This window comes from Pteronotus mesoamericanus, unplaced genomic scaffold (assembly GCF_021234165.1).
Source record: "Pteronotus mesoamericanus isolate MK-2021 breed Mesoamerican mustached bat unplaced genomic scaffold, CSHL_Meso_final scaffold_21, whole genome shotgun sequence".
Classification (NCBI taxonomy): Eukaryota; Metazoa; Chordata; class Mammalia; order Chiroptera; family Mormoopidae; genus Pteronotus; species Pteronotus mesoamericanus.
Genome location: NW_026555310.1, coordinates 22022779 through 22039497, shown reverse-complemented (window position 1 = coordinate 22039497; position 16719 = coordinate 22022779). Strand labels below are relative to the sequence as shown.

The following is a 16719-nucleotide window of genomic DNA, read 5'->3' as shown; positions in this document are numbered from 1 at the left end:
TTAAGAGTTGAACATGTAAAAACATCAATATGGTGAGAAGTCCAATACAAAGTTCTATGATACATCAATCCTCCACTTTGAACTGTATTATGATTGTCTCCTAAAATGTTTTGCTATGCACAAGTGTAGGGGTTTTTTTCTTTCCTAAAGTGAAAAGCACTCTTACTTTAAGCCATGCACTTCATCATTCAGTTCCAAATTATTATTAATTTTTTACTATTTCAATTGTGGAGGAAACATTCATAAAATTATGCGTTCTATGTTATAAAGAACAGATCTGAATAGGACCAGAATAGAACAAAGCCACATTTAATATACTAAACAACAAAGTAAATGAAAATTAGACTTTAAGTTTCCTGTAAAGAAAATGAAAAACATTATGCACTCAATCTCTTCTCTTTATCTCTGTTAAGTTTAGTTTACTCTAGTATATTTATAACCTGGATTCACCAATTATATAGAACTAAATCATAGATTCAATTGGATGACAATTTGACCTATTTTTTGTTGAATTAAAATGATAATTCTGGTAACAGGTTGGTGGCCTTAGCCTTATGCTGGCCACAGAGTCAACAAGAGAACTGAAAATAGATGAAGGGAAGAAAGGGAGAAGGATGATCCACAGAGTAACCAGTGTACACTTTCTGGGTCTCCTCCACATGGCTAATGTTTTCAAAATTACTTGTGAAGTTTTCAATATGATCATCAGACATTAGCATTTTGATTATTAGTCCAGTAAAAAAAATATGACAAAATTTACATATAATGTGGAGAGAGAATGTTTTTGATATTTCAACCATAAGGTTTAGCTTTTTGAAATACATACATTTACAGCAAATTATTTTTTCAGGGGGAATACCCATTTTCAAAATCTCAGTCTATTAAATAGCTGTGAGAGCTTAAAAACCAATAAGTCTTCAGGTTCATATCCATAACAAAGTTATTACAGTTATCAAAAAATATTCTTTGTATTTTTTTCTTTTTTTAGAAAGTGCTGTGCATATTGTCCTTTAAGTATACCAAGTTGATACTTTTCAGCTCCCTGCTGGATTATTACCACTGCTCAAAAATGTTTTTTCTAAGGCAATGGAAATTTTTTGGAGGAATTTGATATGATTTTTACCTTGGTCTGCATAAGAGGTGCTCTTTTGTACACAATATTTACCAGAAATATTTATAGCAAAATCATTAAATTCCAATCACTTCTCTTCAAACAATACAGAAGTACAGAAGTGTGAAATTGATAGACAATCTAAGAGCTTTTGTTAACTTTCCATTTTCCACTTCTTTACCATTAAAGTTACCAAGTTTAATGACCTACCAAATGACCATATAATTACACCTCTTTTCCTTTCTTCACAAATATTTCCACAGTAAAATGGTTTAAAGGCAACAGATTTAAAAAAGGGAAGCATATGGTCTGAATAACTCACATACAGGAGAGCAAATACTTAGGGATCACGAGCAGCATTTATTCCACTGCTAAGGCTTTATGCATCCTAACCAATCAATGCAGTGAAAAATAAAAAAGACATGTGTGGTCAAAAAAGTACACTGGGATGGGAGATTCGATTTAGAAAATAGAAGTTACTACATATGTGAATTACCCAGTGTCAGTGAGGACCCTAACACAGGGCATGTTATCAGTATAGTGATAAATTAGAACTTCCACTGAGTTTGTGAATTTGACCCTCTCTCCTCCGGAAGGGAAGCCTTCAACTCCCATGTCAAAAGTGAGGTCTCCTGTCAGATTTCTAGTGATTCCATGACACCTTTCTATATGTGAGATTATGGTTAAAATTATAATTTTCTATAAATTGGACTTGTAGATACTTAATAGCAACATAATCTTTCTTTCCTTCAAGTAGCCCTCAGAAGTCTCTGATACCACGGAACGCCTGGGAGACTATATGAAGTCCTGCGAATTACAGCATCAGGACACACCTGTTTATCACAGAGTCGGGAACACAGGAAAAGGCTCTGTGCTGTTTCACAGAACAAACTCTTGTGCTAGACTCTTGTGCAAGCTCACCCTGAAGACTATTTTCACTTTAGCCTGTTGATTCTGAAGACTTTTGTTTTGTTTTTGGCTTCCTGATGTGAATTTTCTTTTATCCTCTCGCCACACAGCAAGACAAAGCCTTGGAAAGACAGCCTTTAGATAGAATTACACAATTTTTGCAAATGGAAACACCGATGCCAAAGAACTGGAACTGTTTAGTGCAGAGGGATGAAGAGAAAACGCTGTGCCGAACAAAAGAACGTAAGCAGCATTCAAAGGTTAGGACATAGTGACACACTGCACACAAATGTGGCCCACTTCGCTTGGCACCCAGAGGAAAAACACTCCCGTCTGTTGCCAAAGCAACCTGGGTGGTCACAGTCTAGCTACTTTCCAACACGCCAAATTATTTTATTCTTTTTACTCTTGCGCGGTTTTGATTTGAGCGTATTTTGACCTTTATTTTTTTTCCCCAATTCCAAATAAATATGGTGGGAAGGGCTAAATATTCCATAGGGAAAACTGTTTACCCAGAGAAAGGGAGTAACTTGTGATTGTCTTTACTCTTACTAAACAGGACCTGAAAAGAAGTGAAAGCCATGTGTTAAAAAAATAAATAGATAAATTAGATCATAAACAAAAACTAGATAGGGCTCAGGGGTCTTCCCAGATTCAGCAAAAGGTATCTTCACTCTGCTTTTCCTTCCTTCCTGCTACTTGAGGTTTTCTGTCCATAGAATTCAGTGGCATTGCTTTGGAAAGTTAGACTTGGGAATGAAGAGAAAAATAGCCACAGAAAGCTATAATAAGTTTTCTCCTCTTTTTCTTCATTAAGGTGATGAGTCCGTGAATTAGAGTTGGTGAAATCCCCAGATCGGTGTTAGAAAATCCTGCTTGCCTCTTCTGATTTACATCCAATGCCTCAACCCTCCTCATATCATTTTAGTTGCACTCTGGCAACTACAAGAATATTTGCCATAAGCAGATATTTTTGCTAATTTACTTACAAAAGGGGTTGTGTTAATGCTGTGGATAAGATCAATGCAGATTCATTGGGCGAAATAAAAGTTTTAATATTTCTTTTTTTTAAATGACAAGACAGACTATGGCCAGCTGTGGGGTTCAGAAAGCAGTTCACACCCTGGTCTCTAAGGTCCTGCATCTCAAAATTCGTATTTCTATCACAAGATTCATTTATTTCAAACTGATATTGTGTCTCCAGTGATATGAACACATCCACAGGAACCACAAAATCATAATGAGATCATTTACACATGTACAATCGGGGGAAAGGTTCTCTCCTAATAGGAGTCATCTACTTAATTTATTCAGCACTCGTACTATGGCATATGTTCCTGGATTATAGGATTTATATTCAACTAAATGTTTTAACCTTCTAATATTCTAATTATTCTAGTTCTACTGAAAACTCTCAATGTATTCAGAAGAACAGAAAGAGAGTGGATCTGACTGGTTTTAAGTTGTATCTGTGGGTAGTCTGGAAGGTTATGTGTGTGTGTGTGCACCCACATACTTACCTACATGAACTTACTGACACATAAATACAATTGATGAAGAAGACAAGTGATATAGAAAGGACTTTGGACCTTGACTTCTGTGAGCAGATATGTCCGAAACTTTGCAGCAAATCACCAAGTTTCTCACCAAAATTTACCTTTACTCATCAGAAGCAGAAGCAAATCATTTCTTTCTTTTTTTTTTGGCGGTGAGGGGGGATTGCTTTAAAGGAAAGTTCTGGTAATGAGACTAGAAAGCAAATCTTAAAAAGAGTATAATATACAGAAAACAAGGAAATACATAGTAATAGTAACAGAATGTATGAAAGACTGTGCTCTTTTTGTTGAAATATCAATATTTTCTTTAGGTTTCTACCAGCAGAATAGAATTCTTTTATATTCAGGTAGGTCTGACTGCTTTTTCCTGTGGAGGTTAAAGTAGTAGGTTGTAAGTCAAACTAAACTAACTCATTCTGAATCTGGCTGCCGTTCTAACTTTTCCTGACCTTTCCTTTCTTGGCAGTCTGAAGGCTCTAGTATCTTGCATTCTGGCTATGAGAGCAGAACATATGGTTTGCTTGAAGATTCTTGCTAAACGCCTGTCCATTAACCTGACAGTAGGAAGTGCTAAAGAGCAGAAACAGGACTCAAGTCAGACACTCACCTCAAGTCCAAAGCAAACACACTTGCCCCCTAAAAACATACTTGACCTCCAAGTTTAAGAAAGTCACATAGAAAGGTAGCTACTAACATTTTCCCCTTATGAATCTGAGACCTTTCATTAAGCTATTTCATCATTAATTCTGTTACTCAGATATTATTTTGTTTTCTTAGAGAAAATAGATATAAACAAATAAACTAACAGAAGTTTTAAGCAAAGATTTAGGATCTGGCCAGAATCTAGAAATAATGTTTTGGTTTTGTTTTAAATCTTAAGGAACACTTCATCTGCCTCTATGTTATTTGTAGGTAATTCAGAAGACATTTTGCCAAGCCCTGCAGCAACCTGAAAGGAATTTCTTATCAATAAATGCTTCAATCAAAAATTTGTGAAGTATAATTGCACCATGTTCTGAATAGTTTTTACATAATGATCAATAAGTACAGTGGTAGAGAATCTCTGTAAACTAGTGAGAAATCATGACAACTAAATCTCATAGAGGGGTACAAGATTCCATATCAATCTGCATTTATCCATCAGCAGCTCAGATTTTAACTTGGCCTCCTTCATTTCAACCTTATCAAATTCCCTTTACCAAATAATGAGAGGGAATTTGATAAGGTTGAAATCCTAATTGTCTATGATGACAGCAAAAGTGATGAGGAATCAAAGCTCTGACTTGATGGTGTAATTCAAGCCACGTTGCACCATCAGACACACATGCATGTGTGCACATGCGTAACCCTCAAATAAAAAGAGATTTGTCTTTGCTTAAAAAAAAAGCCAAAAAACAAACAAACAAAAACAAATTCCCTTTACTAATTTGCCCTCTCTGGTCTGTTGGGTTTTAAGAGAAAGCCTGCATATTATAGGGATGCTTAACCAGTGGGTGCAAGTGAGATTCTTACAACCGTGCAGACAAACCTCCTTTTCCTTTTTACAAACTGATAATTATTATTTTTTAAAGATTACAGGCAACTCATCATTATCCCCAAAGTAACTTATCTGTACTGTGGCTACACAGAGCAGTCTGCAAACTACTGTTAACCCCTGAACATCACAGTGGTTAGGGGTGCCAACGCTGCACAGAGTTGAAGAAATATGTATAACTTTTGACTCCCCCAAAACTTGATTACTAATAATCTACCATTGACTGGAAGAAGCCTTACCAAGAACATAAAGTCAATTAACATATATTTTGTATAGGTATTATATACTGTATTCTTAAAGTTAAGTTAAAGAAAATGTAATTAAAAATCATAAGGAGGAGAAAATACACTTACAGTATTTATTGAAAAAAGTCCATGAATAGTGGACCCATGCAGTTGAAAGACATGTTGTTCAAGTGTCTACTGTACATTCCCTTCCCTTTTGAAACTTGCGTCTCATCTATTTCCTACTCCATACTCCAGTTGGTTAGCTTGTGAATCACTTACCAGGGCAGGTATTATTTGCATCCATCCATCCATCCCTCCCTTCAAAAGACATTTGTTGAGCACATTTGTTGCTCATTGAACTAGGGGATTTATATTATTGTTTTAATCCTAATATTCCTATGAGATACATATCCTTATTCCTATTTTATTGATGAGGAACTGGAACTCAAATAAATTAATTAACTTGCAAGACCAAGTCTGTAAATGCCAATGCTCATGCCCGCTCTTCCACTTCATATGAAAGAAGGAAGTAATAGATGATTAATTGCAGTTTTTTACATTCTGTGCTAACATGATCCTCCACTCACTTAAAACATAAAAAGTTGCCATCTCTTCCAGGCCTGTCAAGCTGAGTGAAGGAAATGAGTACATCTGTTCACTTGTCAAACATGGTCTTTTGGGAAAAAAAATTGAAGTTATACAAATATTTGCCATTCCATTAACTTATGTAATCTAGAGACTAATGAACACAGAATGAAATTTTGCTTTTGGGGCTATTTGTCTTGCCATTAACTAAAACATTGTGACAAATTTCATCTGCAACATAAACAAACCTGGTTTATTTTTAAAGTCCAGAAAATGTGAAGTTAGTGCTGAATCTCAGTGGCAGACTAATTTTTACAACTGTCTCCCTCTTTGCATCAGGCCCCTTCTCTGTTTGGTTTCCATTTCGAAATCATGAAATGAACGTACCGTTCTGACCTCTAGCCATCTGTTGGCAGCCGAGAGAAATAAGTAGGCAATGTTGTTTGTGTCCGTCAGTTCCAGCATACGTTGCTTAAATCTGGTTTCATGCCTGCAGAAAGCAAAAATATTCTAATGTTAACCACACAACAGGAGAAATAATAGAAAACAGAAAAAATATAGTCACACTTACTACTACTCTATTTCCTCAACAGAATGACAAACTAATGGGATGCAATGACTAGTGAATGCCTCCTATTTCAAAATAAAGGCCAGCTGCTACTGCTCGGTGATAGTAGAGACTGTGTGGTCCAGTGTTTCCTTCATTTCTCAGGCCTCTGCTATGAAAAGAAATCTTTCTAATGACAAAAGCCTATTAATGATCATTTCATAAATTTCCACAGAATAATTGGAGCCATGGAAACAAGGTATGACCTATGTTGCAAGGGTCTTACACAAACCAGAGTAAGTGCAAAAGTGCAAAAATCCCTGCCTACTTTTTACTGCATTTTACTTTTCCAAATAGCACAGTTAGAGTTGGGCGGGAGGCTGGATGAGAACCAGGGATGATGGGAATCTATGCATTTGTATCAAGCAAATAAACACTTAAAAATTCTTCTTTTTGCTTGGTGTTTGAGGGAACCAATAAAGGAAACTGGGATGACATGAAAAAGATATGGGGTCTTGGGAGATGGCTAATGTTCTTAGAAGAATCGTACAATTTAAATAAGGTATCTGTTCCTCAAAGTTCCAAAATTATTCGTAAGGATGGTCATTGTGTGGAAAGCACCCATGCCCTGTGGTACTTAGAGGGTTTTATGGCACATACAGTTTAGATATCAATCCTTGACCAAATGAAGGCCATTCCTCATGAACAACATAACCAGACCAAATTCTGTGTAACCTGTGTTATAAATGAAACTTCTAATAAAAATTGAATCCATTTGAACATATGAGCTACTCTCACAGCAACTTGAACTACATGGTGGTAAATCTTTGCTAAATCACAAAAATAAATTCTTTTCCTTTTTAAAGTATTTTCCCTGAATAACAGAAACAATGTAAAGCTGGGTAATATAATCGAAATAACTGGTTTGATTTGTTCAGAAACATTTAGCAAGCACCAACTCTAAGTGACACCTTGGAAGGTTGCAGGAAATGCCAAATCAAAATGTGGTTTATTCACTCTCTGCTGCCATGGCTGGTCTTATATAGACAGACCTCCTGTCTACGCATCATGTTTGCAAGGAATAGCCAAACTTCATCTGACTGTCCGCTTGTGATTCTTGCTTGATAAAAGACTGCCTGCCTCAAGTCCCCCCCCCAGATGTTCAATTAATTTGTAAAACTTTATAATAAACGACTACTATGTTGAAGACTAAAGAATCTGGGTGGAGTGTTCACTTGGCCCGTGAAACCATCCATACAGGCCAATATAAAGCAGATACTTGATATCTGTCCAGTTGACCTGATCACTCCAATATGCCAAACCAGATAAATCAGATAATTGAGTCAGCCAGTAACATCTGATCTAAAATAATCAAAGGATTCTACAATCGGAGCCAAATAATTACCTCACTTTGAGTTATGTAGTTTTGACCCAAATGCCAAGCACAGAGGACCTGTGCTGAACAGCAACACACCAGGACAGGACAGCATAGTCCTGGGAATATGCCTACCCTCGTGACTGCCCTTTTAGAGATGGATACAGTGAATACTTTATACTTAAGAGGTAGGATGGTTCGTAGGATCATAGGATTTACTGAGATAGTGAATATGAATTGTAAAGAGAAAGATCCAGGTAAGGACCATTTTTCCTGTACTTGCACAGGCAGGCAGATTTTTATCCATTCATTCAGAAACATTTAGCAAGCACCAACTCTAAGTGACACATCAGAATATACATATGAGCAAGACGTGACCTCCGACTTCTATCCTTGAGGAGCCCATCCTTTGTGAAGGAGGTAAACAAGGCATTAACCAGCGTGCATGGTACAACACAGAAACTAGTTATAAGGGCCCTATGTACAAAATGCTACATGAACATAGAAGGGGATGATGTCCAGTGTCCAGAGGACCAGGGTGGGTGGGAATGGGATGGAGGGTGGGAGAAGGGAAGATTTAAGTGAGGTTTCACAGGGGACTGTGAGGATGGTCTGAGTGAGCTTTTAAGGGATGAGTTGAATTTTTCAGGTGAACAAGGGAGGACAAAGCATTGGAAGAGAGGGAGCAACATGAGCAAAGGCACAGAAACAAGGAAACTAAAAATTTTCAGGTGCTCAAGGCAGCGTTCCCCCCTTACAGGACTGGTGATGGAGAGATTGGAGACGTGGCCAGTAAGACCAAGGCCAGTGGCCTTCGTTGGAGATGAACGTCAAACACTTCATTCTGACAAAGTGTTTTGCCTGGGACTCTTCTTACTCCTCCTTTGGTTTGGGGATATTGTTTCAGATACGCTCTTAAAGAGTTTGTAAATGGAGTTGGCAATAGTCTGAAGCAGCAGTGAGAGGGGAGGGGTGGAAATGCAGTGAACATTCTTTCTGTGTGTTTCTATTTGGCAAGAAATCTTCTGTTTTCCTAATGGAAACTTTGACACACTCAGTCTGTATCTTTTCATCCACATCCAGCTCATCTTCTGAACATTCTTAGACCTTTATTCTGTCAGACAAAAAATAATAGGAAAGGTCACTGAAATCTCAGTCTAATTTAACTGTGATACTTTTGTGGTAAAACTTCTTGAGGGAGTTGACTGCTGCATGTGAGTACGCCATGAACTCTGAATGCAAGGGAGGAAAAGCAGTCTCATCAGTAAATACTAACTTTCCAAAAGGGCTGAAGACTCTGGGGACTCTGGGTGGCTTGGAAAAAAGGAAGAAATGGATGGAAAAGAATGTGTTTGATTCTTTGCCACAAGTACTGAATGTAAAGATTCTTTCTAGAATTGTATTCATGGTAACAGGACCATCCTCACATTTTAAAACTTCCTTTGGTTTAACAATGCTGATATTTGTGGTATTTAATATTTACCTTTAAAATGAACCCTGCAAGGTCTAAATCTGGATGAGCACAGTACAGGTACTTTTACATAAAAATTGGGTCATCTTTTGTTTTTTTAAATCATAATTCAAGCTTTGAAGGTAGCCAGGTACTATATTGTGTTCTTCTAACAGCTACCTAGACTTTTCTGGGTGTAAAATTATGAACAGTCATCTAGTGAAGAAGGTAAATGAAAAATCTAAACATTGACTCTTAGTCAAGTTTCTCCTTCATTCTAAACTTCAAGATGATTTACCTGATTCTAGTCCTCCTCCTCCTCCTCAGAAAATATCTAACCTTGTTCTTCAGGGAGAAAACAGAGGCAGTAATATGCTGAACCCATGAGCTTCTTGCTGATCCATGTCCAGCAGCAAGCTGATCCTATCAGCCTGCTTGAACCCAGTCACGGTTTGACCCTCCCCCACCATGTCATCCTACTTTTTTTCTTTATGATATTTATCTGGGGTGGAAATAAAAGGCCATGTCTTTATAGTCTTTATATATCCATAGTAAGAGCAGCACTTAGCATATGTTTGACACTCAAAAACAATACAAAACTCAAAAGGGCTCATTTAGTGAAAAATGTAATCTTTATTTAATATGGTGGATTTAGGAATACACTTGGTCATTGCTGGTCCTATTAGAATATCCACATTCAATGTCAATAAATAGTTTTGCCATCACCAATAAGTCTTGCATAGTCTGATGGGAAGACACATAACTACAGAAAATATGAATGCTTCATGGTGAAACCTATGTAGATTTATGTGGGAATTCTGTGCAGATATGTGTGTGTGTGTGTGTATACACATCTATAGTATTTCTTAGGTTAGAAAAATCTCTGAAATCAATACACATTTGCATTTGGGGTCACAGAAAGATATAATGCTTTAAGATTTCAATTTTTTTGATTAAATAAAATACTCAGTGATGACATTTTCTTTTCTGATTTACTTAAATAGGGAAAACAAGGAAAGGATTTTTGGTTTATTTGGGGTTTTTTTGAGTGTTAAGTAAACACTCGATCAAAAGCTTGGGTTATTACTCTGTTTACCAATATTAAAAAAATACTGATTAAGTCCTTAAATAACTCCAATATAATATTTCTTTTATTATTATTAGTACATTTATTTTAACTTACTTGTTGGGTGTTTCTTTGCTTATCACTGGTTACATGATTTATATCAGTTAGTTCAATGTTCTTATGAAATGAAACTGATTTCCTGATTTCACAAATGAGAAAATCGAAGCCAGGGAATTTAAAAGCCTTAACTAAATCACATAGCTAGTATCTCCCCAATGTGGTGCTTCATTCTCTCTTTATTCTTTTTAAAATTTCAGATGATTAAACTCTAACGCTGATCATGTATTGCCTCATTTTCTTCTAATTTAAGACCCTGTTATGCACACAGTGGACATCCAAAAAATGGTAGCAATTTTAAGTTATTTGTAGATATGTATTTGCGATGATGTAATTGCCTAATTCACAAAATGAAAACATATGCACTCACCTAAATGCCCGAATGGTGGTGAGTCCTTCCGCTGTTTCTGAGAAGTGGCAAAGCAGAGGGAGCTGGGTGCTGTCGTCAAGTTCCTGGAGGTCTCTAGGGCAGAGGAAAGCGCAAAAAGAAACTCCACGTGCCTTCAGGCTCAAAGACCACCACATTTATTCTAAATTAAGGTTATTATTTACCATTATGACTATGTGAGAGCACTCAATTAAAAACTTTAACAGCTTACAGTCTAAAAAGGAAGCGGAAGATGGGTATGTAATAAATATGGGTCCAAACTGAATGTAATGTGTTGTACAAAAATATCAGCTTTGCAGAACAGCAAAAGTAAACTCTTATAGTGGTAGAGAAGAACGACCAACTAAGTCATATATGGGGGATAGGTAATATTTTTCTTAGGAGGTGGCATTTAGGCTAAACTAAGAATAAGGAGGGCCTCAACCAAGCAGGCAAGTAGTGCATTCCAGCTAAGGGAACAAAAGAGTAAGCAGAGAAGACTAAAGAATCCAGCAAGTTCACTGGCTGATGCCCAAAATCCTTTGGTAATGTTGTAGTGGGAAAGGGTTTTATAAAAACTGAGCAAGACTAGATTGTAGAGCATCCTGGGTAGGCTGGAAAAATCACTGACAACTGAAATAAAATGATCAGAGCTGTGCTTACACAACAGAACTTGGGAGACAGTGAAAAGGATGGACTGGAATGAATGAGTTCAGTAGTCTACATAAAAGATGTTTTTAAAGCTATGAATTTGTGTGATGCTGGTTAGATTTAAAATAGGGGAGGACCGTAAGTTAGTCTACTAGAAACAGCTATCTAAACTGCTACAATCAATTAGTTGTAGCAAGGTGAACAAGACAGAAGAGTCAAATATGGCTTGGCTGTTGCTTAGCAGACTTGGAAAATGGCAGCGCAATTCACTAGGGAGGAGGACCCATAATAAACATAGGTGGAAATAAAAAGGATGATGAGTTTGGCTTTGGCCACAATGAGACTGAATCTCTCCCATCGTGGACCTTTTATGAATAAAGGTTTTTTATATATCCACATATAGGTATACATGTATGTGTACATACCTATATTTCCATATCTATATAGATATAGATGGCATTCAATGAATGTTTAGTGGACATATGACTGAATTTTAACACTTTTCATGAGGATGAACACTCATGACAATTTTTCTTTAAATTAGCTAGCATTTCTATAAGATAAGCTAAGTGTTATACCACATGTTTCAAAACATTCCTTTCTCTTCAGTCTCTTTTTCTGCACTTCTCCAGGTCTTCGGGATGGAGAGAATTAGAGTAGCAGCATTGACATTCACCTGTCAGAGTCAACTGAACTAATTACACTGTTAGAGAGTCTTCAACAATCAATATATGCCATTTCTGGGCTGCCTATTTAGTCCCACAAATAAATGCAAAGTCTTTTTCAAGTTTCTAAAATGGATTTGCTCACTTCAGAAACTGCAGATGAGAGGAGGGGAAGAAAGAGGAGAGGAGAATGAATATAAAGGAATGTAAATAGTCTGCTATTTTTAAACATAAAACCAAGTGGCTATTCGTAATTTTGACAGAAGCAACAGGTGGTCACTACACTGAGGTTAGTAGTTAAGGGAAAAAAATTAGGAAGGAGGAACGTTTGTTTATAGGACTGCATTTTGTGAGTAGAGGTGAGGGTACAGTTTGATTTTGTAATGTTGTAAGGAAGAAACACTTACAGAGCTAACTACACATTTGATCTTTGATTTTAGACATTTGAAATTTGTGGCATTTCCTGTAGTAGGTCCCTCATTTAAGTTCTCTTTGGTGTTTACAAAATCACCTGTTGTGCTGTCTGAGCTTTTCAACATGGGTGAGTCCTGCGGGGCCTCAACACCTAGAAGGGTGTTTTTAATCTGAGAAGCTTAAACTCTTGTGGTCATATTTGCTAGCTCTCGGGAGATTTCAAATAAAAATGGTTCATAATGCATTATCAGTGTTAATTCTTTAAAAAGGATCATCCCTTCTGTTTTTTGGTCACTACCAATGCTAACAAATTACTCCCACTTATAATGAACAGACTGTACAATTCAAATTATTGAACTAGAGATCTGCCTAGACTTTGCACTCAATTTGTATTGCTAAGGGACAATAATAGCCATAAATAAGTATGTGATTGAAGTAAGTCATGACTGTTTATTTAGTGGTGAAAAGGCAGAAATGAAGTAACTAAACTTTTTTGCCCCTCCATGAAAGTGGCATGAGCCATAACGCTATAAAAAAATGAAGGTGTAAATTTGATGATGAGCCTCTCTTATTTGGTCTGAATTTGCTATAAGAAAAAGGTATGAGCCTGGGGATGAAAAAACACTCTAGCTTTAATATAGATCCCGAATATTTGAAGGACCCTAATTCACAGCCTTGAGGGAGAAACTGTATTTTTTAAAATTAGGAAAATTTGTATAATATTTTCAGAAGTTCCCAAATTTATTCTTGCCCTTCTTGTTACCTTCCCTGATTTTCTCTTACAATTCCTTGCCTCAAAGCCTGTTAAATATTTGTAGTTTATTGAATAAACTTAATGCCTTTCTTCCTATTCCAGCATTTAATATCTTTTATCTTCCCAAAAAACTGTTTCATAACAGGTCCTTGTCACGTTGATCTCTTCATCTGCCCGATGGCTCACACAATTATTTGCAACACTGTCAATGCTTAATGAGTGTTTGTTGAAATAATGTGATTATTACAATGATATAAGATTTACTGTACTATTTATAGCAGGGCTTCAAAGTTAAACAGGAAATTTCAAAATAACTGGTACTATATTTCATTTAACTATTCAACATCTCAGAAACTGACAAATCCTATGTCAATAAAATAATTTAAAATCCATGGCTATCTTTTATTTATTTGGCTGGATATTCAAGTGCATGTTAAATGATCCAATCTGAAAATTTCCCGTCTCCCAAAGTTACAGCATTCAACATTATCTACTTTCATAATCAACAGTCTGTTTTATCTCTTCAACCTTTTTTTTGTACTGTATCTTTACAGAATGTATCTTAAATGTTTTAAAATACAATATTATTATATTCCCAAGTGGGAATATAGTGTTTTTCCCCCACTTGGGAATATAATACTATTGTATCACTTATCCTTTGGGACTATGTTGGATTTAATAAATTTTTTGCCAATGTCATGTTCAGTAAAACGACCATGGGGTAAAAACTTTGGCAGTCTGTGGACCAAAAACTCAACAGATCAATCCACTTGTTAGTATATTTACATCCAGGGCCATGGAAGGTCGGACAACCAATTACAGAACCAATGATAATAGATGCCCCATGTCAGCATAGGTTTCATCATGCTAAAAACAGGCTGCATTTCCAAATCCCACACCTTATCTTGAAAATAAAACTAGAGCAAATATGGACCACAGTAAATTGAATATATAGGATTTTGAAGATGAACTAAATATTGTTTTACTTACTTAGAGGCTACTCGGAAGTATTTCTGGATAAAATAAAAGGCGACTCCAAGGGGCACAATAGCAGCCAGGAACACGCGAGTAGCATAAGAAATCATGCCAATGGCAGACAGGCAGAGTAGCGTTGAGCGAGTGAGAGATTCTAAAGTTGGAGGGATGTGCTGTTATGGAGGTAGTTTGAAAGGAAAATGTTTCAGCTCAGTACATGTTGGTTACAATGCAAGATAATATTCATTTTATATTAATGTGACATTATATAGTTAGTTACAGAACTAGTATATAAACATTTTCATTGTAGGCAATTTTTTACTACAACTTCACTCATGCAGTTTAGTATATTCATCCATTTATCTACCTATCTACTTATCACTGGTCAGTTATTACCTGCCTACCTATTTATCTGGAGGACTGTAATAACACTATCTTATAAACCTTACTTGTCGATGTGTTTGTTTTCTTTTACTGAACAAGATAGACTATAAGTCTTCCTATGTCACTATATACAAATCAATTTTTTAATGGCTGTATAGTACTAAAAATGTATTTAGTCATTCCTCTACTATAAGACATTTAAATTAATTTTCTGTAATTGCTTGCTAATATCCCTTGCATGTTATTTTCCTCATTGATTTTTCGATGCTCTTTATATACTATGCATGTTTATCTTCTTTCTTTATATATGTTGCCAGTTTTTCTCCAAGTTAATCTATTATATTTTAAATTTGTGTTTGGTGCTTTTAGCTCAATAGAAGTTTAAAATTTTATACAGTCATTTGTGTTGGCTTTTTCTCTTATTGTTTCTGATTTTTGAGTCTTACTTTTAAAAACTTTGCCACCTCCAAATTTGAAAACTACAATTACTCTTATATTTTATTTTATAACTTTATGTTTTTATATGGCCATATTTGTTCCATATGTATTTGCTTTGTGTTTTATAGCTAGTTAATTGTTCCAACATTATTATTGAAAAAATATTCCTTTTCTTATTGATTTTAAGTACACATTTATCCTATCTTAAAACTTCATATATGCTGGTGTTTTTGAATTCTCCATTTTGTTCTTTTGATCTAGCTGTTTTCTGTGATCACTAGAGTGTTTGAATTCAATACTATTTTGGGGGTATCTGATACAGAAATTCTCTCAGTCTATAGAGGATTTTTATGATTTCCAGGATTTAAAAAATCTCTTTTCCTTAGTTTTATTTCTCTGTTGACAGTATCTGTTGTTTTTATAAATGGAATTTGTTTTTCTCTTGATTTTTTAAAAAAGACTTATTTATTTATTTTTGGAGTGAGGGGAAGAGATGGAGAAAGAGAGAGAGAGAAACATCAATGTGTGGTTTCCTCTTGCATGCTCCCAGCTGGGGACCTGGCCTGCAACCCAGGCATGTGCCCTGACTGGGAGTCAAACTGGAGACCTTTTGGTTTGCAGGCCGGCACTCAATTCACTGAGCCACACAAACCAGGGCTCACTTAGTTTTTTAATTGGTATAGGAAAAGATTACTTTTGTGTACGTATTATGCAGATACTCTTTTGAACTTCGGAACTGGTTCTATTGTTTTGAACTCTCAAGGTGGCAATCATTTCATCTCCCAAATAAGGACTGTTTTTCTCCTCTTTTCTAATACATATTCCTTATTAAGTCTTCTAGGTACAATGTGACCTTACATCAATGTTGTGAAAACACCAAAAATTTTCAGCATACTTTCTAATCAGCTGCATGCATCAAGCATTCTTTTTCTAAATTGAGGGTAATTTAGCTGTCCCTAAGGCTACTCTGTAAAATTGGAAAAGGCAAGGGCTAATTTGATGGATTCTTTTTTCAGTTATCCTAAGGGGTCTGTTCTTGGAGTTAGCTAAGTTCAGAGTTTGAGGTCTTTAATTTCAGGACCAACTTTTAGGGGCCTAAGGATCTATGACTAAACTGGTTATCTTTGGAATATTCTTAAAATACTGTATCATCTATTTATTTGGCTGGATATTCAAGTGCATGTTAAATGATCCAATCTGAAAATTTCCAGTCTCCCAAAGTTACAGCATTAACATTATCTGCTTTCATAGTCATCAGTCTGTTTTATCTCTTTAACCTTTTTTATTTGTACTGTATCTTTACGAATGTATCTTAAATGTTTTAAAATACAATACTATTATATCACTTATCTCGATCAAGAGCCCATCTAATAAAAATAAAGAACATTTAAGACAGTTTGGCATTCCATTCTTTACCTCTGGGAGACACTTTGCATCAACTAAACTTTTGAGAACTTCACTGTGAATGAAGATACAACATTGATCAAAATCATTCATTTTTATAATAAAAATTTAAATGTTTGTTTATTCCATTATTTCTACCTATATCATGCTGATTCTCTAAGTATTCTCTTCTACATGTATAAATTATTTT

General features: G+C 35.8%; 1 protein-coding gene across 7 annotated transcripts in view; it reads right to left on the bottom strand.

Annotated features, from left to right (window-relative positions):
* Positions 1–16719, bottom strand: part of ABCC9 (ATP binding cassette subfamily C member 9) — a 118730-nt gene that overhangs the window by 20086 nt on the left and 81925 nt on the right. For all 7 annotated transcript variants that reach the window (XM_054591347.1, XM_054591346.1, XM_054591342.1 and 4 more), the window contains 3 exons: positions 14319–14476; positions 10848–10940; positions 6310–6412 (listed from right to left, as the gene is read on the bottom strand). In XM_054591347.1, the coding sequence (XP_054447322.1) occupies positions 6310–6412; positions 10848–10940; positions 14319–14476 (354 nt within the window). The remainder of the gene's footprint in view (positions 1–6309; positions 6413–10847; positions 10941–14318; positions 14477–16719) is intronic.